General features: G+C 36.6%; 1 protein-coding gene across 1 annotated transcript; it reads left to right on the top strand.

Moving 5' to 3' along the window:
* Positions 1-1,285: 1,285 nt before the first annotated feature.
* LOC306861208 (synaptotagmin-10-like) lies at positions 1,286-17,859 on the top strand (the record flags this gene model as incomplete). Its single annotated transcript, XM_079403353.1, has 7 exons — positions 1,286-1,592; positions 3,197-3,659; positions 7,027-7,588; positions 11,353-11,473; positions 13,207-13,378; positions 16,021-16,150; positions 16,695-17,859. The coding sequence occupies 7 exons, from the start codon at positions 1,286-1,288 to the stop codon at positions 16,764-16,766; spliced, it is 1,827 nt and encodes a 608-aa protein (XP_079259479.1). The 3' UTR covers positions 16,767-17,859.
* Positions 17,860-26,179: the final 8,320 nt, after the last annotated feature.

Genomic DNA, 26,179 nt, shown 5'->3' with positions numbered 1-26,179 from the left:
TCCCCCTACACCACCACCCCCTCCCCCGGAAACAGAATCCTCTCTTAATGTTAAAAATTAAAAATGTTAAAAATAGTAGAAGTAATAATAATAATAAGAAGAAGAATAATAAGAAGAAGTAAGGTGCTTGGGTGAATTGCTGTGATCTCTTGTTGAGATCTGGATTCACCAATACAAGCGCAAATAAATGCGAGAAGAAAATATTTTAATCCTGTAAAATAATAATAATAACAACAGACTGTACAGACATCTTTAATTATTGTCATTAATTCAGAGAATATATTTTTATAATAATTCTGCCCCATGCTGGGTCAGTCAGGGTTTGAGTGAACCCACAAACTTGTATAAATCACCTTGGCAAAACTATTTGTATCTGTTTAGTATGAGACAAGCGCATTTTCTGAAGCTGAAGTTCTCACAGGGCAAAGCCACATACACATGGGTCTGCATGAGGATGATGCCTCAAACTGCTCCCCAGTTTGCATTTGGTTGTCAAGGAGATTGTCAGACTCTATGAGCAACCCTGATCCAAGCACATAGCTTTCTCTTATTCGTCAGACATGCATTTCCAGACCTCTTTTGTTCTATTAAACACAATGTCTCCTCATATTTTACTCGTTTTGAACATCTGACAACACATGTTTACATTTGGAAACTCCTTTTATTGATAATGGAATGATTACACAAGACTTTATGAAAGAACTTTAAAGAAAAGCATGATGTGAGGTACAGTTAATAATCACTTAAATTTAATTTACAATTGCCAAAAACAATGAAACTGCAATAAGTCAACAATCATTAATCTTATTTAAGAAAAAAAAAAAATAATATTCTTATACTGTATATCATATATACATATATTTTTGTGTACATTATATATTTGTTTTATGAGCAAAGAAATAAAGATCTAATGGATATATAATGTTTATTTCATGAATAATGTACTATACTGTATTCTTTATTAATTCTTTATTATTTATTTATAAGTCATTTAAAGTGGTTATACTTCACATATATTCGTTTATATACTGCTTTGCATGTTCATCTTAAGTTTGAAAGATATGGACAACGCTTGGAAATTACTATAAGCAATATAATATACAATGTTATGTGTTGACAGCTTAGCTCTTTGTCTTTTTGCGAAGAAGCAACTACATGTTGTATTGGAAGAACTTATTTTATTATTTAAATAATGAGAACATAATGTATATTTGTGCCCTGTTTATGATCCTCCCTCTCTAGACAATGCGTGTCTCCTATTGGGCAGTGTAGAAATGCCTCTACAATGTTCCACTGCGTCAAAGAATCTGGTGCGCCTTTGCGCGGAGGACATGGACTTGGACGCACCAATCTCTTTCCATCCCCTTACGCATCCGCTGCACTCAGCAGCTCACATGGTGACCCAATGAACCCTCGTCCTCACGCATCGTCCAACATACAATGGATTAACAGGAAAGACATGAATGTCCGCACAGAGGACGGCATAACCCTGTGCCAAAGGGCTCTCCAAATAGTGACGGAGCTGTGCCTCGCCGGGCACGTCGACCGGGAGAAATGCGCGGATATATTTCCACTGGAGAGCAACATACCAGGTAAAGGAAATTCAGGTAAATTTAACTTAAACAATGTTCTATTATCCTCTCACAAACATATTTTCCAGGAACTTTGGTTAGCGAGTTAACAATACACTTTTAAGCACGAGTGCGCGGAGTTAGTATACTGAAAGTTTGAAAAATTCGTTCACGGGCATAGACACATACTTTATATTCATAACATTACCTGAAATCAGCCATTAGACTTGCCGATAGGTTCCACTTGTTGATTATCAGGGCGCAACAAGTGTGAAATTGGCAACTCAGTTCGTTGTCTCAGTTTTATTTAACTGGGGCGGTATAAGGCACAAAACCTACAAGGTACATCTTTGTAGCCTATTTCCCCTATATGGTACATATTAGTACATTATAAGTACATATTAGTACCTGAAGCGTACATGTTTGTATACGTTTTGAAAGGGTTACTGCCACAGTTTTTGTTCCTTTTTTCTGACAGTGTACAATTACGCGCCAGACGTTTCGTGAAATATTGCGTGGAAAAACTCGATAAAACATAAACATTTCTGTACCGCACGTAAATAATGCACGTTTCATGTTTCAATGTCTGTAATTTAATTTGTTGGCGACAAATGAAAATAGTTTTACAACTTCACCCTGTGCAAAGTACCCCAGTAGGCTATCACACTACTAGGGTGAGTAACACAAATACAAACCATGAACGTTTTGTGCATGAATTTATTGTAAAAATCTTGGTCATTGTGTTTGTTTTAGCCCTGTAGTCCAGAGCAAATGAAAATGAAATACAGAACTACAAGTCACATAGGCTTGCAGCTCACAAGATGTCAGACAGTACAGAATGTGCTGTAATGCAAACAGTGTGATGTAATGTGTGTGATATATATAGTAATAAATATAGTTAAATTGCCACAAGTGCATCAGAAGGCAGAAATCAAATTACATGATGGCATTCTGATGCAAATGAAATCGATATATTTTATCCTCATATTCCTACATTTTCAGTGGCCTTAGAAGGGTAGTGGTTATGTATGAGAGTGAGTCCATCCCTGTATCTCATTTCTAATTGGTTAGTAGTAGCACCATTAGCAGGATGGTGGTAAAACTCACTCCATGATACAGCAATCAACTATAATTATGTGTTGCATTGTGCAGTGCATTAAGCAGCTGAAACTTTTGCACCTGTTGGACACATATGAAGGTTCAACAGTGCCACTCATTCAGATACCTTTTAGCATCTTAAACACATATTGCGAGATATTTAACATTTTTAAATCAAGGTTTATTAGTGTCTATGAAAGGACTTCTTTAATATTTGGTTGCATGGACCACCAAAACAGGGAGCAAAATGACTCTGCTGATTTCTGCTTTACTAAATATACACATTTCAGTCTTCTTTTTCTTATACCTTGCCCTCTCTTTCTTTTCTTTTTCTCTCTCCCTCTTTCTCCTGTTTGTCTGTCATGCATCATTTATTACTGCTGGTGCTCTGTCTGTCTCATTTATCTCTTACTCCAATCCTTGTCTCCTTTCTCCCTCACCTTCTGTTCTTTACGATCTCCTCAACACACTCTGCTTCCAATCTTGCCTCTTTTTTCTTTGCTCTCTCTTCCTCTTGTTGCCTGTAGACATCTCTGTAAGTCTCCTAGCTGTGGTCGTAGGTTTCTGTGGGCTCGCCCTTTTGGTAGTCTCTCTCTTTGTCTTTTGGAAGCTGTGCTGGCCCATTTGGAGAAGCAAGGCGCTGTCATCCAATGCTGACAGCTGCCCATTGGGGGTGCTGCCCGAGGCCCCCCCGGCCCCGGCCTCACCTCCGGTGTCTCGTTCTGTTTCTCCTCATCCTGAGACTAAGGCAATTGGAACTATGGGAAGGCAGCCATCGCACATCCAGCATGAGGATGAGGAGGATAAGAAGAGGAAGGTACCAGAAGTGAAGGTCAACGGCCGCAGCTCAGTTAAGATTCTGGAGGCGGCCATGAAGATCAGCCAGACATTGCCAGACATCCCTGCCGAGGTGCAGCAGGCCCTGCGTGACCATCTGAGCAAGCAGGCCAAAATCCAGAGGCAGACCACTGAACCTACCTCGTCCTCCAGGTGATACGCACATCTGAATGCCAATTACATGATAAATTACAGTACATGGAAATCTACTTTTGATGCCCGATTGCACATTGAATGACACTACAGAAGAGGGTTAATCATTTCATTATTGCCACTTGAGTAAATAACTCATATAAGGATTAGAAAAAAGAACATATACTTGGTGTAATTGAGCAGATATGCTTATAAAGGGGTGAATTTACTGAATGATTTTTGATCAGTGTGTGCCTTTGAATACAGCAAATGAGGCAGCAGCTGTTTTTCACTTATGAGATATGCACATTTATGCTTTTCATGGCTGCCATCCAGCTGGAAATAAAACAACCGGATCCGAGCCAAAGCACAGCTACTAAGTAGATTAAGCCAGCTGATTTTAAATAAATCCAGATTTTAAGTAAATAAAATATACTGTGTATGTATATATATATATATATATATATATATATATATATATATACACACACATACACATACACATACACACACACACACATACACACAGACACAGTATTTTCTATTACTGAACATCTATTAATACAACAAAAATTAAAATAATAATAATAATGATAAAATAATTAGTATAATTATTAGTAAAATTAATTATATTAGTACAAAATAACATTAGTATACTACATATATAGTATACTATATACGTCCAAATAAAAGGAATTATGGTATCAAGTTTATTATCACAACTCTTATGTTCACGTATTCATTGATGGCACATCACCTGGTTGCTGCATACACCCATTAATCACTACATTTCACCAATCAGAACCCTAGAGTCACATTGCCATGGCAACAGCATTAAATGACCCCAGCAATTAAACAATCAGCTCTTCTTTTCTTTGTTTCATGCAGCACCATGTTTAAAGAAAGCAGGGATGTAATTAGTGTTGCCACGCAATAGCGCTGTCATGTTGTGACTGTTTGTCCGACTGGGGATGTGAGGAACAGCTGTGCTCGGTTCCTCGTGGAATCTATTATTGACAAGCCAATTGTCATTAAACACTTCAACATGGTGTAACAAATAAGGTGTCCTCATAAATTGCATATTGATGCAGTGCATGATAAGGCCAGGTGAAGTTACTTAAAGGTCATTGTGAAAGACTGTTTGGCTTGTCTTGGGTTGACACATTTTATCTGATATTTCTTAAATATTACCTTCTCTGGAGTACATCGCTTGGACTCTAGTTTCACTTCCAAAATTAAAGAAAGAATGCATAAATAGGCAGATACACTATGCCTTGAGATAAAGGCAAACCATCTTCAAAAGACTTTAAAATAGGCTAAATGTGAAACTAGTTTCTTTTAAATGGTCATTTCATGGTATAGGTTGATGACTAAAGTGAGCAGAACTATGCTTTGGAGAAGCTAGTTAATCTATTTCTGATGAGTTAATGCACTATTGTTTTGAATCATTTAGTTTTTTGGGGAAAGTCCTGAGTCGAATTGTGCTTTGTTTGTAAATTAATCTGTTGTAAAATGAAGTTTCTATGAGTACAATGACCTCTTATATGTCAAACGATCAAGGGAATTTTGGTTTCTCAGTTCATGACCCCTTTGAAATTTTTAACTGAATTACTGTATGCACAATTAATTTCATTTAACCATGCATGAGCATATTACACATTCCTGCAAAATTGAACTTCCTTCTGCTGTAATATGATAAAACACGATTGTTAGATAGCTTGCATGAACCAAAAGTCAAAATCAAATGAGTAGACAGGCTAGTTTTAGTTCACATGTAGCGATCATTCATCAGTGTATACTGCAACAGGTGACTGACAGGTGTCTGTGCAAATAGGACTTAAATATTTTCACCTCCTTGACAATCGCTTATATAGGAGAGTAAAAATACAAATTGAAATCTGACACTGGCTCACAGACTCATTCATTATGGTTGGCAAGAAACACTGCCATCAAACACTGGGTTTCAAAATAAGTGCTCTTCAAAACATCAGAAGACAGCAGTTAATTACTCTGTCTGTCTTCAATTTATCGTTGCATTGTGCTGGGATATTTGCACAAATTGCAAGGCATAATGTGCAGCAAACGTGCAGGTGACAGACAAGAGATAGAGACAAAATAGAGACAGAAAGAAAATAGAGACAGAAAGAAAATAGAGACAGAAAGAGAGATTGACTGATTATGAGATTATGCGAGACAAAGGGCAGAAACAATTGTGTGGAAACACTAAAAAAGTTCAAATTTGGTAAATATTCTGTTTAATATATCACAAGTTTGTTAAATGATATAATCCATCACTTTCTTTGTATCATGCTGTCATTGTCATATGTTTGTTGTCATCGTCTTAAAGGTGCTAGTTGCTAGGAAACACCAAGGATAAGTAGAGAACTATGATTTCCTCATAGGAGTCAAGATGAGTGCTGAAAATTGTTTTTTTTTAGTAAAAAGATCCAGGCCTAACTATTGTGATAAAATCTTAAGTCAAGTCTAGAATATAAAAGTTGCTAATAATTAAATCAACGCAATTGAAGAGTAACACGCGGCACTAAAGCGCTTATTTTCCAGTGCTAGGGAGTAACTAACTAAAAGGAACCTTGCTACTAAAGGATAGTTTACTCAAAAATGAAATTTTGCTGAAAAGTAACTTACCTTCAGACCATCCAATACGTAGATGAGCCCCCCCCCCATCAGAACAGATATCATAAATTTAGCATTATATCACTTTCTTACCAATGGATCCTCTGCAGTGAATGGCTGCCGTCAGAATGAGAGTCCAAACAGCTGATAAAAACATAACAATAATCCACAAGTAATCTACACGACTCCAGTACATCAATTAACATCTTGTGCAGTAAAAATCTGTTTTTGCAATAAATAAATCCTATTTAAATCCTATTATAATCCTATTTGCAATAAACAAATTCATCGTTAAGACGTATTTAACCTTCTTCCATCCATAATATTGCTTCTAGTGAAAAAGTCATCTTGTCTGAATATGCACATCAAGCTCTGTTTACAAGCAAACACAGTCTAAAACAGTTAAAAACAAATATGATAGTGGATTTTGATGTGAGAGGACAACAGGGGATGGACTGTTTCACTGGAGGAAGCGTCCAATAGATATTTTGGCCAGAAACAATGGTTTAAAGTGAAAATGCATTAATATATTTGTTTCTTACAAATATTCAGCTTTTCACTTCACAAATTGTTAACTGATGTTGACTGGAGTTGACGTAATTGCATTGTTTTCATCAGCTGTTAGAACTTTCATTCTGATGGCACCCATTTACTGCAGAATATCCAATATAGCCTACCAAAATATTTAGTAGCTATGAAATATTTAAAAGGAAACATTTTCTTAAGTAGCAATAAAGTTCTTCTCTTTTCATAGGCACAATTCTTTCCGCCGACACCTGCCGCGGCAGATGAATGTGACCAGTGTGGACTTCACCATGGACACTCTACCTGTGCGCCAGTCTTCTGCAGTCAGTATCGGTCGTATCAAACCTGAGCTATACAAGCAGAAGTCTGTGGACTCTGAAGAGGGCACCAAGGAGGCGGTAGAGACATGCGGTAAGCTGAGCTTTGCCCTCAGCTATGACTATGAGGAACAAGCTCTTGTAGTTCGCATTCTAAAGGCCCTGGACCTTCCCGCAAAAGACTTCACAGGCACTTCCGACCCCTACGTGAAGATCTACCTGCTTCCGGAGCGCAAAAAGAAGTTTCAGACGAGGGTCCACCGCAAGACACTCAACCCCACGTTCGATGAGACGTTCCGCTTCCCTGTGGAGTACAGTGAGCTGTGCAATCGCATGTTGCACTTCAGCGTGTACGACTTTGACCGCTTTACGAGTCATGACATGATCGGAGAGGTGGTGGTTGATAACCTGTTTGAGCTGTCTGACCTATCACGTGAAGCTGTGGTTTGGAAGGACATCCTTGCAGCCACTACAGTAAGTACAGCGCGTATAGAAAAGCAAAGGTCATAACCAGTACTTTCCTCAGATACCTCAACGAGACCAGATTTCTGGCAGGTTGGAATTTTAAAATTCAGTTTAAACTGAAGGTAGCAAACAGGATGCAGTATTTAAATTTGTGTGGTGGGAAGTAGAATTTAAATGAATTGAAACGCAACGAAATTCATCAGCAATTAAATAAATTTTTAACTGAAACCAAAGTTTGTCTAGATTTTGTTGAATGTTGGCTGGACATAGATTTGTTTAAAAGATAAACGAACTAATTAACTAACAGAAGTACAAGGACAACTGTATTCACTTACATTATTTACTAACTGGTCACATACCTCTGCTTCAATCAAACAGAGCTCAAAGGAAATCTGACTGCACAAACGTGAATGTCTCATTAAAGGATAGATTGATCTGTTATGTAAAGCCAGGTGTCAGGGAGGGCTCATCTCCAAACTGACTCACCCTTTCAGGGCACCCACGTACCCCTTCCAAAAATAGATCCAATTGCCAGTTTCCAGAGCCACAGGAAGCATGATTATCAAGCCAGAGCCTTCAAACGACAGCAATGACTAATCCAACAGGTGTGGAATTGAGTTTGCCCTACCGTCCCACTGACTGAAGAATACAATAAGAAATGTTACCGGCAGTCCATTTTTAGTACAAAGGAACCTAAGCAATTTCCTCCATACAATTTTTTTTAGGTTCCTTAGTCAGATTGGGCCTCATGATATTGAAGCCCACTCATTATGCCTCAGTTAATATATCAGAGCTTATGTAACTGCATCAGTCATGTTGTTTATGAGGGTTTTTAAGAACAGCTCTTCTTAAAGGGATAGTTCACCCCAAAATGAAAATTCAGTCATCATTTATTTACCCTCATGCCGTTCAAAATCTAAATGACTTTCGTTCTTCTGCAGAACACAGAATATATTTCACAGAATGTTACAATTGTTTTTGTTTATATAATTATAATACCAGTCAATGGGATCCAAAACAACCCCAGTGGACCCCATTGAATTTCACTGTATGGACTGCAACACAAGACATTTTTCAAAATATCCTCTTTTGTATTTCACATATAAAGTCATACAGGATTGGAGCGACATGAGGGTGAGTAAATGATATTATTTGAATAGTTAGCATTATGAAAGTTTTTAGCCTTATGAAAAGCATATACTAGATATCGGAAGAAACAATTTGTAAAGGTTGGGTAAAGAAAAAAGGTTTGGGTACTTAGTTCAGAATCTATGATTTCTCACAGCACCTGAAACATTAAACCCTAGTTTAAGTGGTAATATGCACACTGGTTTAACCTTATATTATATATTATTACATATATACTGACTTGTTAAACTGCTAGATGATCTGTAGAGGTGAAAGGCATTGTTTGTCACACTCACCTCACTTACAGTGAGTGATTCAAAAGCATTTAACAATGATGTCCCACTGCCATCCAGCTTCAAAGACAAAGTGAATGGTGACAGCGTTTTATTTTGTTCACCACAGAGAGATTCTGTGGTGAGTCATTCCTGTTTGGGAAACGCAGTCTCCTCCTACTTGTTTGACAAATCAGTCTCTTTCAGGCTCATTCATTTCCTGATTGTGTTGTTTTCAGCTTATTTGTCCATTTTCTTGTTTTCTTGACAGGGATGCGCATTTCGCATCACTTCTGTTGTGTTTTGCTAACATTTGTATCACTCTCATTCTATTTACTTCTCATTCTCTTCACTATTGCTTTGCCTCATAGCTTCAATACAAAAGTATTGATGTTTCGTGTTGGAAAGGTGGTGGAGAGGTTTCGACTTCTTGTGCTCTGTTATGAGAGTATAATTGCCCTTTAGGGACAAAAACTGACTCTCAGAACCAGACCAGCTGCTCTTAGACCCCCGACTGCGGAAAGAAGCTAGTAACTCTCAATTCCTAAAATAGTCAGAGCCATAGATTGCAGCCTTGCTCTGTTACACTTCCGACTGCACATTGAAACCCTCTATTTTATCTTAAGCTGACGTTTGAAGGTCTAATTTTGTTCACTGCTTTTTGGAGCACATTGCTTCTTTGGCACAAGGCCATTCAGATCTGGAGGAGAGGAAGTTGGCCAGTCAAAACAGGAAGGATTTGTGAATTGTTTTGGACACGAACTCTGGTAGGAGACGTGACTCTAGAACTAGCCCGTGGCTCTGTATAATCAACAGTTGTGGTGTGGATAACAAGAGCAGTCGGAGGAGGGTAGGATGTGACAGAAAGGGTTTTGACGTCATATTACAACAGAGGAGGTACCATAGTTGTTTGATATAGTGTTGATCTTGTCAATTACACACAACAGAGTTTGTTAACAAATGTCCTTTTTTTTAAATAATGAAGAATGTATAAGCAAATGTACGGTGACCGAGAGAGCTCAACGCGCTGCAAATAGAAAAAAACACCTGCAAATTAAGAAAACAACTTCCTCAATTTTCCAACGCACACACTGAAAATGCTCACAACACAACCAAAAAAAGAAACGCACTGCAAATAGAAAAAAATGCCTGCAAATACTCAAAACACAACCAAACAAAGAAACCCACTGCAAATAAAATTATTTATTTGGTTGTGTTGTGAGCATTTGCAGTGTGTTTCTTTATTTGTTTGTGTTGTTAGCATTTGCAGCACCTGCTTTCAAATGAATATGTTTTCTTGATTTTCTGGTGCCTTTTATATTTGCATGTGTTTTCTGAAGTTGCAGCGCATTGAGCTCTCTCGGCCACCGTAGAAATGTGCATCATGATAATGACAATTAAAATGTACAATACTGCTGCCAAAAATATGACAAGAACACCACAAGATATTAATAAGGTACTGATTTTTTTAAGGATGAAAATTATAGAAAACATTAACTTTCAAATAGTCGGGATTTACTTGCACATTAACAGTAAATTATACATGCTTAATTAACATAAAATGTTTGAATATTTGTTTTCATTTTTGCACTTTCTTGGTAACTAAACCAATAGCATGGTATTAAGAAACTGTATTGCTTTGGAAGGCTGGAAAATAGGCATGTGGTACACCTGAAATTTAAACACAGCACAGCAGTGATTACATGTGTATGTTTCTCCCTATTACACAATCGTTTTTATTCTTTACTTGGACAGATTAATCACTATCTTATTCCAGTACTGAGAGGCTGTAAATACCAAAATACACACTGGCCTTTTAGAATAATCTTTACCGCCTCTGCAAAGCTAATAAAGGTCAGGGAAGCTAGATTTGTCTCATTGAAAACTGAGTTATTTAACTGCACAAGAACCAGCCACCCAAACTACATCCACACACACAAACACAGCCGTTATGAAAGTCTTAAAGTCTTCCTGGAAAAAGCTTGCTTTCTTAGAAGAGTCATATTTTTTTCCCTTTTTACAGACATATCCTCTCTATAGATTTAATATAGAATAGGGATTTGTTTAAAACGGATGAGCAAACATTAGTCCAATATCTCCCAAGCTATGTTGTTGTTGGCGAGGCAAATAAAAGTCTATTTGGAGAGTCAGTCAATAAGGATTTTGTTTGCAGCCGCATCAAGTGCTCTCTAGAGAGACTCTTAAGCGAAAAACCATCTTACAATATATGCTGAAGAACCTGCAGATCATTTAATCAATAATTTTTAATGCTATTTTAGGACACTGATGTGCAGACATTATTTCAGCCATCTCTTAGCATCCAACTATCAACTTCTTTCATTCTTTCTTTCTTTCTTTCTTTCTTTCTTTCAGGAGAGTGTTGATCTGGGTGAAATTATGTATTCCCTTTGCTATCTTCCCACGGCTGGACGCATGACCCTCACCGTCATCAAGTGTCGCAATCTGAAAGCCATGGACATAACCGGCTACTCTGGTCAGTGGTAACCCTCATGTTCTGTCCTTCACAATTTTACCATCTTTATGCTCAAATTTAGCTTCAGCCTGCCTCAAAACATTTGCTTGGAAGTTTCCAGTAATCCAAAAGTTTACTTTGATTAGTTTTGTTTAATTAGAATTTGAGTTAAAGGGGACATCAGATGCCCATTTTCCACAAGTTGATATGATTCTTTAGGGTCTTAGAGGGGTCATGGGATGCAAAATTCACTCTTATATGTTGTTTGAACTGAAATGTGTCTTGGCAGTGTGTGTACGCAACCACCCTATAATGATAAAAAGTGTTTTTTTTTTTATGCCGATAAATGATAAAATTTTCTTTCTCAAATCAAGCCATTCTCAGATTCTTGGATGTGTGACATCACACAAACCAGGCCCCTCCCACGATTGTTGATTTACACTGGTGCTTTACCCGCCCTGAGTGAGCTGTAAACAGTCCGCCATTGTCTCAACGCCGGAGCAGGTGACAAGAATGGCTCCTAAGAGATTGAGGTGATCTGTTGTTGTATGTAATAATGAACATTGCAGTCGTCATTTACTCCCGACATCTGAGCCGCTGAAGACGCAGTTGTAGACTTTTCATTAACACCCTAATGAATTATATCAACTTGTGGAAAATGAGCATCACCCCGTTAATGAAAAGTCTACAACATACTTTGTTTAAAATTTCTCAATGGTAGTGTAAAACAACACCCATTTTATCTTGTCAAAAATGGCTCTGTTCACAGTGACCAGTTTCGTTGCATGTCCCTTCAAAAACAAAAGTAATTATTACATTATTACATCCGACAACAAAACACCTCAATCGCTTAGGAAACAATCTTGCAATGAAACAATGGCAGAGTGTTTACAGCTCATTCAGGATGGGTCAATGCTAAAACGACTGTGTCAGTCAACAATCGTGGTGGAAGGGACCTTGGCCTGTGTGAAGTACTTTTGGCCAGAATCTGAGAATGGCTTGATCTGAGAAAGTGCTAATGATTTTTGGGGATTTAAAAAAAAGCATTGGGTGGATTTTTGTCATTATTGGGTGGTTGTGTACACACACTAGCAACACACATTGTAAAAGTGAATTTTGCATCTGATCTCCCCTTTAAATTCTGCATGCTAGTGTCCCTCCAGGAACAGGATTAGACACCACTGAGACACTCAAATGACAGTGAAAATAATAGTAGGAACTTTTGAACCAATATTCTCCTTTTTATTTTTATTATGTAGACAGAAACTGTTGAAACCTTAAGCGCCATTTGTATCACAATGTAGACATGCACTAAAAATGTCACTGGTATCCAATAAATTAAGGTTTTTAAATAGAAAAATGTATTGTAAAAAAATACAATAAAATAAATACAATTAGTCTATTGGCAGAAGCTTCCATCTACAGTCAATTAATTTATGCCTAGGGTCTCTGCAAACCAAAAATTATATACAATTTTTCATTTGATGCATGTTATTAAGTTAAAAATGTGTTTATGTATGAGTCCTCATGAGAGCGGGAAAACACATCAACCAGACACATCAATGCTAAGCATGTTTTGTGAGATATTAAAATGCCCGTGGGCTCTTGTCATATCGCAAGCAGAACGTCTTAAGACAGCTAAAAAGAAAAAAAAAAAAAAGAATAATGCTATGTTCTTCTATGTGGAAAAACCTTTATATTCATGTTTCAGATCCAAAAAGCTCGAAACACATTCACTTTGCTTCTTTCCACAGATCCATATGTTAAAGTCTCCCTCATATGTGATGGTCGGAGACTGAAGAAGCGGAAGACAACAACCAAAAAGAACACGCTCAACCCTGTCTATAACGAGGCCATCATTTTCGACATCCCACCTGAGAATGTAGAGCAGGTCAGCCTGTCCATCACGGTGATGGATTATGACAGGTCAGTCCCTGCTCCTTAAGATCATTTTAAAACAATAACCAAACACATTTATAGCATGCTGAAGATAAATTATTCTGACATGATGATAATGATGATGATGGTTATAATATTAAGTCAGATAACATGCTAGCAAACCACTCATGCTTGGCGACTGTTACTGAAATATTTGTAACAAGCATCTTAATGGAGATCTTTCAGTCTGGTCTTATAAAACTCTGCTGTGCACGTCTATTAAATCAGAAAGCTACGCTGCAATTAAGGGCAGATTTGGCTATCAAAACATCGCTCAACCATCAAGGAGTAAAATATATATGTGGGTGGATGTGGGAGCATTTATGCAAAGGTCCTGTTGATCAAGTATGATCACTATTATTAGGGGCCAAGCACCGAAGGTGCGTAGGCACCTATTGTGTTTGTTAGGATTCCTATTATTATTATTCTTCTTCCGCCATTGCGTTGGCAGCCCATAGAACCGCTTGCGGGAAAGTAGTAAAATTTGGCACACTGGTAGATGATGGTGTCAATAGTAACCACAGCAAATTTGGAGTCTCTAACTCAAACTCTCTAGCGCCACCACTAGTCTAAAATTTCAATTTTGTTATGCTAATAACTTTTGAACCGTAAGCCACAAAATGAATTTTTTTTTCCCTCTGAATCCTTGGCTCAAGCCAAGTCGAATTAAGTCTGCAAGGTTTAGTTTTTTCGCTATCTTCAATTGTTCGTAAAACCTAATTTGTTGAACTCGTCCTAGACGATTCGTCCGATTCTCACCAAAATTGGCTCAGATCATCTACAGACCATGGAGGCAAAAAGTTATGGAATTCAAGTTGATTCGCCCAAGCGTTCTCGAATACAACAATAACGAATTTGCCGAAAAGCACGCAAAAAGGGATCTGAGGCTGTATCTCCGGAAGGGTTTGACGGATTTACACGAAACTTGGTGTGTGCTATAACAAGCATGACCTGAGGCAACATGCAGTGCTTTGGCACTGTGCCACCTAGTGGTCAGGAGATATGAAAAATTCATATTTTTGCTTATAACTTGTGAATGGTTTGGCCAACAATCATAAAAAAATCGGTCTCTTTAGATTCGGTGCATCATGCCGAGTCCAACCATATCCAATTTTCCCATGTCAGCCATTTTGGGCGTCGGCCATGTTGAATTCTTTAGTAAAATGCTAAATTTTACGAATGCATTAACGTATCGTTACGAAACTTGGTATGGGTCATCAGCACGATGCCCTGAAGGAGCCTGAGAAGTTTCAAAGCAGCGCCACCTAGTGGTAAAATCTAATTTTCACATGCTTATAACTTTGGGTGGGGTTGACATATTTTCACAGGAGTCACCTTTTTAGTCTCCTGAATCGTTGCCGAGTCCATCGATACCAAACTTGCCAGGTTTAGCCTTATGGTTTGTGCTAAGTCGCATTTTAGCGCTTAAAAAACATCTGGCAATATCTTTGAAACCGTTACTCCGATCGACACGAAACCCTGTAGGAAATTCGAAAGCATAGCGCCCCGGCAATATACTAATGCCCAATTGCCAAAATGTTGATAGTAAGTGGCACAAAAATGCAAACAAACTCAACAGTCAGTCATTTTTCATCTACTTACACACAAATATGTCTATAACTCCAAAACAAAATTAGATATTTTCACCAAATTTGACACGCATATGTATGGGCATTGTAGGATTGTGCCTCTTGGTGGCGCTATAATTGAACAAAACATGTAATTGCCATTGACCATAATGGGGTATTGATTAAAAATGCAATATTTTACGAATGCATTGGTGTACCATTACAAAACTTTATATGTACCATGGAGACCATGACCTGAAAGTACTCAAAAATGTTTGAAACAGTGCCACCTTGTGGTCAAAAGTCATAATGAAATTTCAAATAAATGCTTATATCTTTCTGTGAATTTTGCCTATTGTAATGAGACTGGTATTAATAGATTCCTTGGGTCATGCTGAGAACAGTGATACCAATGTTGCCATAGTCAGCCAAACTTCCTCTCTGCTCTTTTAATTTTCTTTAAAAACCTACTTCTTCGAACTCCTCCTAGACCGTTGGTCCGATTTTCATCAAAATCGAATCATATCATCTTCAGACCATGCTGACAAAAAGTTATGGATTTCATGTTGATAGACAAAACGGTTTTCACATACCACAACAACAAATTTGAGGCATGATGCCAAAATGACACTTGAGGCTGTATCTCTGCAATGCTTTGGCATATTGACACCAAAATTTGTCTGTGCCATTGTCACCTCACACAGAACACACCACGTCGATTTGATAATGGTGCCACCTGTTGGTTAAAAATGAAAAGTCATTCAATCGTATTACTGGTAGTTTTAAATGATTTTTCAGCCATTTGGACGAGAATAATCTTAAAATGGCTTCAATTACTCATTGCTGCAGTTGCTCTGATGCTCCGTGCTATGCTTAGCTCCTACTTTTGCCGCTGATGTCCTTGGCCCCGTCATTGCTGCTTGCAGCTATATTTTCCACTGGTTTCCTTAGTCTTTTTATCTGGATCAAAAATGCTCATAAAATGTGTTGGAAAGATAGCAAACCCCTGGCAAACAAATTCAAAGTCAAAAAACAAAGTATTATGTTCTGTTTTGCTTTTAGAGTTGGACACAACGAAGTGATAGGGGTATGCAGGGCAGGGCCGGATGCGAAGGGTCTTGGGAGGGGCCACTGGAACGAGATGCTAGCTTATCCACGCAAGCCCATCACCCACTGGCATGCACTTTGTGAGGTGAGAAACTAGAAAATTGAGCAGAAAGCTGGACACAACTTGCACTTGCCCAATAGGAAAGATGTTGCATTATGTAGTTTTTATGCCATGCAGAATGTAAACATTAGGATTTTGATTTTGTCAAACTTTTATTTTTTCAATATCAAACTAATTATGAAAAACTATTTGTATATTTTCACTGGGCCCAATGCAATCTTTTTAATATCTTTGTACACATTATTATGTTTTTACACATATATGTTGCTAAAAATTACATCTAAAAATTCTGGAACATCTACAAAGATTTTACGGTGGGACCACTAAATGTTGACAGAGTGGTAAAAATGTGAAGAAAACTAGTGAAGAAAAATATCCATAGTATTGAGCCCTGGAAGGTATGATGGAGGAGTCAAAATGATGACAACTTTATGCAACAGTGTTATGTAGATTGAGCCTTGATTATTGCTTTGGGCTTATTAATGGCTGATCCATTTGCCAAGTGTATTTAAGTCTAACATGTCCTAAACTACTCTGTTGTGATATTTTGTATCATCTGTCTCTGCAGTGGCCTGGAAGAGCATCCAGTTTTGAGAGTCAAGGATCATGTCCATCCCCAAAACCTCCACAGACCCCATAACACCCTGAAGTCCACACACATCTAACTGCAAAACACATTTGGTTTGTATAATTAATAGGGTATATTTTTCTCTAGTTGTAGCTTGTTGCATTTTTATTTGGAAAAGAACTAAATATTACTGGTATCCCTGCTACAGACACAATCAAGTTTCCAAATCTCACAGTTTCTCTGACATTTTGCTGGTGCTGAGTTTATGAGCTCCCAAAACAATAGTTTTCAGGTCACTTTGAAGCTGACAGTGAAATAATGTGAAGCCTCTTACTGTTTGACAGTATAATGATGCCATGTCATTTTACAGTGCTTATCATTTCATATTCTTGAACATTTCAAACACATATTCCCCTGTCTGGTGAAAGCATTTGACAAATTTGATGCAGCGTTAGAGAAAAAAAGCGTTTGAATATAAAATCAAGATCTGTTTGGTATGCAAAACATTCATACAATTGTGATCAAATGGAGAACAATGGAGATGTCAACATTGTTACAATTATTTATAAAGCCTGTCTTTCTTTATATCAAGAAGACTTTAAAATTGACATAAAACAACATTTCTTTATATCATCTAAGACACTGAGATGTCAAAAGTATACAACTTTGTGTTTTAGCCATTTGAGACAGGATGGATATTCTATCTGTCATCATGACTCTGAGAGGCATTATGAAGGAAAAAGCATTTTCAAAGCATGTTTACTACAAACGGAATCTACTAACTGATTCATTTGCTCATTAATTGATGTTTCTAAAGACGCTATTTTAATCAAACTGTTGTAGCATACTGATTTAAAGGTATTCAAATTTCATTTGATTACATTAACATTTAATGATGTGCTCATCATACTTGAATGTCTTAAAGTTGGTAAATAAATGGAACATATTACAATAATTCAGCTTTAAATTAATATATGTATATAGGATAAGAAGCTTCATGAAGATATTGATGTATAAATCTAAGAGTTAACTTAAGAGCTGTCATAACATACCAAAATTTAATTATAATTAGCCATTTTTTTTAAACAGATTTCATTTTTCTTAGGTAGTATGTGCTGAAAATTATGGTCAAAAAGAACTTTCACAGTAGCCAAATGATGTAGCGTGTTTTATTGTAGTTGTTTTTGAGAAAAAAAAAAGAAAAAAAAAAAAGAATAAAATTGTTGATTATTCCCAATATTACCAACATGCAGAATAATATTCATATAAACTTATATTATCTTTAAATATATGAAACACGTGCCTAACATTAAATGATCAAATCTAAAAACAACCACCCCACTCCTGTTCTCCGTCCTAGAGTTTTTGATGTACAGTATTATTAAATGTCACTGCATGCAGACAAAAATGGTTTCCTTTACAATTTCTAAAACTCTTGCAAGTGAAAAACCTCAGTTTTTGAAAAACTAGACAAGGAAATTAACTTTTAATGGTGTCTGGCACTCTCAGAGCGATCCCGTTGTTGGAAAGTTGCGTGTGATTCAGTTAAGGTGCTATAAATGATTCCATCAGGTGAATATTAGCAAAATCTACTATATGCACATCCATCTTCGGATGACATTCAAAAGGAAATCAATGTTGACATGTCATTAACGATTTAGAAAATGGATGAGCATTCTTTTTTTGGGGGGGTGGGGGTTCAAGGATGAATTGATTCTGCAAAAAGAGAGGTGAATCAACCAACCACACAAACTTTAGGTACAATTCATGGAACGATTGCTCAGTGGTAATTTAAAATGGATGGAAAATAGAGAAGCCTTGATTTACTTTTCATTTGAGTGAATTTTGTCTGTTTATTAGTATCTGTGTGGCTGAGTTTTGTTATGTCAGGGAATTAGTATTCATTGTGTGAAATCATCCAGCATCTATTCAGTCGGTATGCAAATAATATGGTACATCATGATAATTGCACACCTAGGGCCTCATTTATAAAATGTTGTGCAGAAACCATCCTAAATTTGGTCATCTCTCAAATATGCATACGTGTGATTCATAGACTGAATGTATGCACAGAAAACACACGTATGCCTCTCTTTCAGATGTTAAATCTATGAATAGCAAATGATCTTGAACTTGCGCGCAACTGAATGGTTTTAGCTCTCTGCTTGTAAACGACTCCTAATTAATGTCATTAACATATAAAAGATCACCAGTCGTCATCCGTATTCTTTAATTTAGAACAGTGAGCTGGAAGAAAAGCTTATTTCCAAAAACCTGCTGTACTCCGGCAAGAAAAAGGGAGTTCATCTGCTCAGACTCTGACGTGACGCTAAGCACTTTTCCACATCAAAGGAAGTTTTTACAAATATGAGCGTTGGCGTGGATATAAGCGTACACACACTCTAAGATCAAATCTGTGCATACGCACACTTTATAAATGAGGCGCCTAATGTTTTATAGCTGGACCCTCACGATTGGGTTTTCTGATGTCTCCATTAAGTAATAATGCAATCATGGCAATGACACAAACGGCTGTGTACTGTTAACTTTAATTTGCACAAGACAGTGCTTCTGCCCCAGAGCTTGGTCAGCGTGATAGAACAAAGATGAAGTATTCTTGTAGCATGCTGATATCAATACATTAGATATTGTTTAGAAATCTATCATTTCTGAGAGGTATTACTTTTTATTTTATTTAACTTTGTCAATGCTGGCGTGTGTGTATATACTTGAGGATTTCTTCAAATTGTTATGCTGTTAAAGTGCATTTCTATGGATCGTTTGGTGATTGGTTTGTACTATGGGCTTGTGATCTTGAATAACTTTATACACAGTTTGCATATATTGTGTAATGGCTTCTAAAAATTGTACAACTGTTTTGATTAGCACTCAACTTTCTGAGATGACTTCTTGTTCTTGCTATTGATGAACTGCTTCTCAGTGATTCTTTGTCATACTTGCACAGGACAACTAAAATGATCGCTATACATGTTGTTATGATGTGTACAGTTTGTGATAACTTTTGTAAGAAAAAAAAACAAATACACTAAATATTTGAAATATGATTTTACTGGATGTTTCAAATGTATTTTAACTAAATAAATTCTGAATTGTCAAAGTGTATTTTACAATTAGGCTACTCATAGTTATTCGTAGAGTGTCAACTTATTATAGTTATATATTAATATATATAGATTAGTTTTCATTTTAGTTAACTATAAAACCCTGTATAATATTAAGACTTCAATTTCATGCATATGAAATATGAGAATATTCTATTACAGGATATTCGATTATATTCCTAATTATAGAATACATTTATACTCAAACACATGTACACAGACACATTCCACATTTGAAACATTTCACATTTGCCAATTTCAGAAAAGGCAACTATGGGTGAAGTAGAAAACGGTACATTAAGAATGGTACCGTATCTTCTGAGAGATGATGGACGTCTTTCAGATAGCAGCAACTGAGTGAGAAAGCTCTGTATGCTGCGCTGTACCAATTTTTCAGACAATTTACTTAATGGCGTCACACTGTTCAGCTGTAATTAGGCTTTCTCTGATATTTAATAATTAATGACAGACAGAGTAGGAACGAGAGCAAGAGCAGAAGAAAGAAAGACCTCAAGCCTATTAAGGAAATGAAAGGCAAGAAATGTCAGCGGTTTGTCAAAGTGCCTAATATTTGATCATCTTTAAGTGAAAAATGCTTTTACAATATGCTGAAAAGGCCCTATTTGGTCTCTTATTTTACTGGAATCACTATAAAATTAGATATTACAAAAAATCTCAAAATGTAATTGCTGTAAAGAAGCAGCTGTGAACAATTCATGTTCAGAGACATGTGTTCGACCCACATCAAGACTGCATTTATCAAGAGACCAGAGCCAAACGGCTAAAAGAGAAGATAGAGGCACTAGTGAGATGATGCACGTATCGAAGAATAAAAAACCCGCTTAACACAAAAGGAGATGCTGCTGAATGAGGCGCTGCTTTCTATCTTACCTCTGAGCCTCAGACTGCTAAAAGGTGCCTCATCAAAAGCTTGGTGTACCTAAGAATACCTTGATCAGGCTGACAGACACCTGCCATTTCCTTCATCTCTGCAGATATCAAAGAGTCGTCTGCCTCAGTGGTTTGCAATCTCCTCAGTCTGCTGGGGAAAGAGATGGCAGAAAACCAATTGGTTCTAATGTTGGGCTTACATCTTGTTATCATGAGCTATGAACTGCCAAGGGCCTATATTCCAGAGGCAAGTTTGTTTAACACATTTAATCTGTTTTTTGGTCAGATAAGTGGAACAGGATTGAGTGAGCCAGTCATTATTGCAAAATAAATCCTGATACAGTGAGCAAGAGAGGATTTGTATAATCCCTAATGGGTTTGTTATGTGACGTAAATATTTTTAAATGATTTTCACTCAGAACTGAACACTTTGAATAAAACATGAAATTATGAAGTAGGAAGGCTGAAATAATATTTTATTGTAAAACACACTCCAATAATCTTTGTTTTATTTACAACTTTTTTTATTAGTAGTTTATTATACAAGAACAAAATAGCAAGACATTTACTGTCAGACTCAAATATGCAGTATTATACAAAAAATATGCCATGATTGACCAATCAAAGTCAAGTATTCCAGAGAACATTTTATACTCTAAGAAAAGTACAAAAGTGGAACAATTTTCAAGAAAAATAAATATGAAGTAATTTTCCATATTGATTTTTTTTCACAGGTTTTTTAGCCCGAGATTTTCTTTTAAGGTTTGAAGGAAATTACCTTTTTAATTTTTCCTTTTTAATGGACTATTACAATGTAATAATAATGCATGAAAATCCAATGTTTTGCCTCTTTTGTTACAAGAAAACATCTGATTCAGCATTATTTGGTTCCTATGCTTTATATCACTTTGAGCTCTGTAAGCTTTTAGCTACAAGAAACTTCCTCAGGTACACTACAGACTCTAAGAAATCTTGGTTTTCATTATTCTACAATACAATGCAGGTTTGGAAATGTAGACAGATATGTCTGATAGACCCCTCCAGACTGAAAATAGCACATCACTGCTCAATGAAACCAACAATAAATGAAAAACAAGCAAGTCTCCATCAATTATTCTAACAGCAATCAGGAATAAAGCATGAGAGAAAGAGTTTCAGGCTACTGTCATTTCAGGTCCCCCCTGGCTTCCATTATACAGAAATGATTGGACATCTGAGTGGCTAAAGCTTGCATGCTGTTTGTATGAAATCTACAGTGCATTTAGTCTCCTTAGATAGAGGCTGCAGGGCCAGAGTGTGTGAATGTGTTCACCTTGTCAGTTTAATTGTTGAACTGTCACTCACAACAAGGGTCCATGTATATCCCCTTGGGCTGATGTCTGACATGTTCTCCATTCTAGCCATTTCTGGAGACTAACGCAAGGCGTAACGAAAGCATGATGATTGTGAACAACTTATGCTTTCCTGATGTCTGAGAAACTGGCACAGAGTGAACATGATAATGGGAATTTTCATCATACAAAACATCTAACTCTTTCCTTATTACTATGTTTCAAAGGCAATTTATTTAAAAGAAGATATCTTAAATAATGTTGTTGTTTTTTTTTTACAGTTTTTGTCCATATGATGAAAATGGACCAGTGTTATTTTAGTAGTCAGTATTATTATTTTAGTAGGATTCAGTAGCATCTAATATCACATAGGCGGTTGTAGACAACTACACTGGTTTAGTTTAGGTAGGACTTCTCACCAGTGTCCTCAAAACTGAAGTCAAAATTACAAAAACTTTGTGATATGCATGTCTGAACAATTTGTTTGTCAGACTGTGCATTTTTAGAGCAAGAAATAACAATCGTAATTGATACGATTAGTTGAGCTGACCTAAAGACCTGAAGCCGCACAAATTTCCATTGCAACTTTCTGTTGATCTCAAATGGTTTGGGTTTCTAATTCTTGTCATGTATACTCCATTTTGCATTTATTATTTTTACTTGCACATGTAGCCTCTTTCTGTAAACATTTACAGCTCGTTTTTTTGAGTGAAGTAATCCTCGCACAAGATTTTAGCAGACAGCATTGTAGCTCTGCTGAAAAGCAATCCTGTCTTGTATCTGCCACTCTGCTCGTCTTTGATTTTGCTTTAGCGCTATCCTGATCAGTGTGAGCCAGAGGTTATTCTGTGATATATGAGTGCTGTCATGTTGAGGGGATGTAGTGGATAGGGTGCTCATCTATCCATTATGAGGGTCATCACAGTCACCCTGCAATGCTTCACAGACATTGTGGTTCATGACTCGATCACAGAGCTGCCAAGCACAGATTATTTTAATGCTGAAAACCAACGAATAACTGTGGATTGAATAATGCGCGGGAGGACAGGTAGCAATGCTTTACTTAACAGCTCTGGTGAACATGTGAACACAATGCTTCCATATGCATCTGACTCATAAACACAGCAGGTCTCCTTCTGTAATCATCAGCTAAGAGCTGTCATGTCATTTGAAGGTTTAATTATTAGAGGACATCACACTTCTGCTGCTTATATTTCACACATTCTGGATGAGTAGTCACAGTCAACGTGCCCTACCTGACTGCTTTCCTGCACTGACATTATATGAAAAGAATATGCATTGAATTTCTATACTTCAGTTCCTATCTATAAACATATGTGCAAAAATGCTCACATAAGCATGAAATGGCTAAATAGCATGAAATGGCTTTTTGCATTATGGCAAAAAGCATGCACAACATAAAAATAAATAAAAATAAAAATATAAAAATAAATAAATAAAAAACTTTAAAAGAAAAGAAAATATATTTTTAGAAAATTAAAAAATCGATGTTTAAATATCTAGCTACATAATGACAACAGTATATATGATTTTCACATACATTTTCACATTTACACATTTTTCTAAGCTAGTTTTAAATGAAAAAACATATTAATGCTAATTAGTAAAGCTAATAATTCTTAGCATCTTTTTTCACTATGCATGTACTGTATATTACAGTACACACACATGCACATACTGTAAAAAAAAAAAAAAAAAAAAGTTGAGCCAACTTAAAATTAAGGCAACCAGCTTCAGCAGATTTTTGAGTTTTCTCAACTTGTCATTTTAAGTTTATACAACAAAAAGTTGAGAATCTCCTACAAAAATAAGTTGAGAGAACTCAAAAATCTGCTGAAGCTGGTTGCCTTCAAATTTGAAGTTGGCTCAACTTTTTTTTTTCTTTTTTTTTACAGTGCATACACACACGGTTGTTTGTTGTAAACAACTTAATCCATTACTGTCTTTATTTCTTGAAACGCTGGTGAGAGCACTCTCACATATAAAGCACAGCGCCGACTTTCCAAGCTACTGACAGAGGTGCCGGTGGTGGATGTGTATTGATATGAGGAACCAGAAATAGACATTTTGCCCCTTGGATCAGGGCACACAAATCATCTTTCATTAGAGCTCTCTTGCCTGATATCCTTTGACACACACACATACAAAACTCATGAATAAACAAGACTGGTGCATTTGTGTGTGTGAAAGGAGGGAGAAAACAGTTCACATAGGGATGCAGTGCAAACTAAGGGCATTATCAAATATATAATGGATCATCATCTAGCTTTCTGAAAATGTTTGACAAATGCTTTTTATAATCTGTTTTCATGTAACACTGGAATAACCTGCTTGAACTCAGGTGCAATTTGAATCAACAGTCATCTAATTTATCTAATTTGAGTCAACAAACTTATCTAGTTTGTACCGAATGGAGAAATGACATTGAAATTATTCAATATTTTCTCTTACAATATGCAAAGACAACTGTAATGTAAACACTGTGTCGAAGCATCCCAATTAGCCTAAAAGTCTTTTATTATCTACAATTGTGTTTGGTGAAGGTGAAAATTATACACTTCAGCTTTAATGATGTTCTAATAATGCAGGTACATTTTTCAAGACACATGTCCTACTTAATTAGCACATGTCCTATCCAGTCTACAGTACTTGATGCTTGAAACTCTCTAAGATTAGTGACGGCATCCACTTCATGTGTTTTGACAGCATTCCTATCACTTACGGAGCTCCAGCTCTAATTCCCTGGAATTATACCTTTGAGTTTGACTCACAATCACTTCACATTGGTGGCACTTAATCCAAGCTCCGTATGTCACATTCGGTCATTCAACATGATCTTGGATTTAAGCATGATTGTCTATTCCCGTTACAGAGTCTAAATTAAGAATGCTATATCGTAAATCCCTAGTGAAAACAGAAACGTGACGAATTTTAATGTTGACATTCATCACAATGATCAGTGAGGAGTGAGCCATCATGGTAAATACACACTCATGTTTTTCTCCAGCTGTCTGCACACACTGCCCTGCTCTCATAAGCTCATAAATGGCCTATATGCTATATACATAAAATACTAAATGGCCATGTTTCCTTATTCATTTTTAACTAATCCATTTCCTTTAATATACTGATTAATGGTGGGCAGGAATTCTAGATAGACAATGATAGAACAGCCAATGACACACGGACGAACAGATGGACCGAACAAACAAATGATGGATGGATGCAGAGACAGACAGACAGAAAGAACAAAAGACAGATGGATAGAGACAAATCGATAGGGAGACAGACACAAAGAAATGACAGACAAATGGATGGATAGACAGACACAAATGATAGATAGATAGATAGATAGATAGATAGATAGATAGATAGATAGATAGATAGATAGATAGATAGATAGATAGATAGATAGATAGATAGATAGATAGATAGATAGATAGATAGATAGATAGATAGATAGATAGATTTTCACCACTGTATTCTAATGAATGTACTTTGTATTGCATGAAGTCAGAAAAAAGGCCATTGGGAAAAACAGCTGATTATTAATCACCACAATCCTTTTTTTTCTGTATAAATTGCCCAGTGGCACTCATTAACTAAGTTCTGTCCATAGGAAATTGTATTTCGATGAATGAGTGTCCAAACGCCCACTCCACACATCATGAGTCATTGACTTAGACTTGGTGTTCAGAGTCAGTGAGTGCCGCCAACTGTGCACTGTTAGATCACTGAACTGTGAGACATAACCCGAGTTGACTTTCACAGACATGTATACCAAAACACACCACTACACAGCCTTAATGGAATTTATACAAGCTAATATCAATGCTGCAGGTTCAGAGGTAAAATATATAAAAATAGCGTTTATTCATAATTTATTTAATCACACTAATTCAAATGTATAACAATATTTTAATCATGATTAAGACTTTGCAGTTTAATCCTCTTTCAATATAAACTGAAACATACACATAATGACACAAAAATATCACTAAATTACATCCGTATTGTTGTATATCCTCCCTTCTCAGACATTGGTGCATGTTACCCATTGATTTCCACTACAGGGCAGCACTTTCCATCCTCTTCTAATTCTTAAATTTGTCTTTAGTCT

Source organism: Barbus barbus (assembly GCF_936440315.1).
Source record: "Barbus barbus genome assembly, chromosome: 42".
NCBI classification, from domain to species: Eukaryota; Metazoa; Chordata; class Actinopteri; order Cypriniformes; family Cyprinidae; genus Barbus; species Barbus barbus.
Note: the sequence above shows the minus strand (reverse complement) of the source record. Positions and strands in the feature narration are given on the sequence as shown.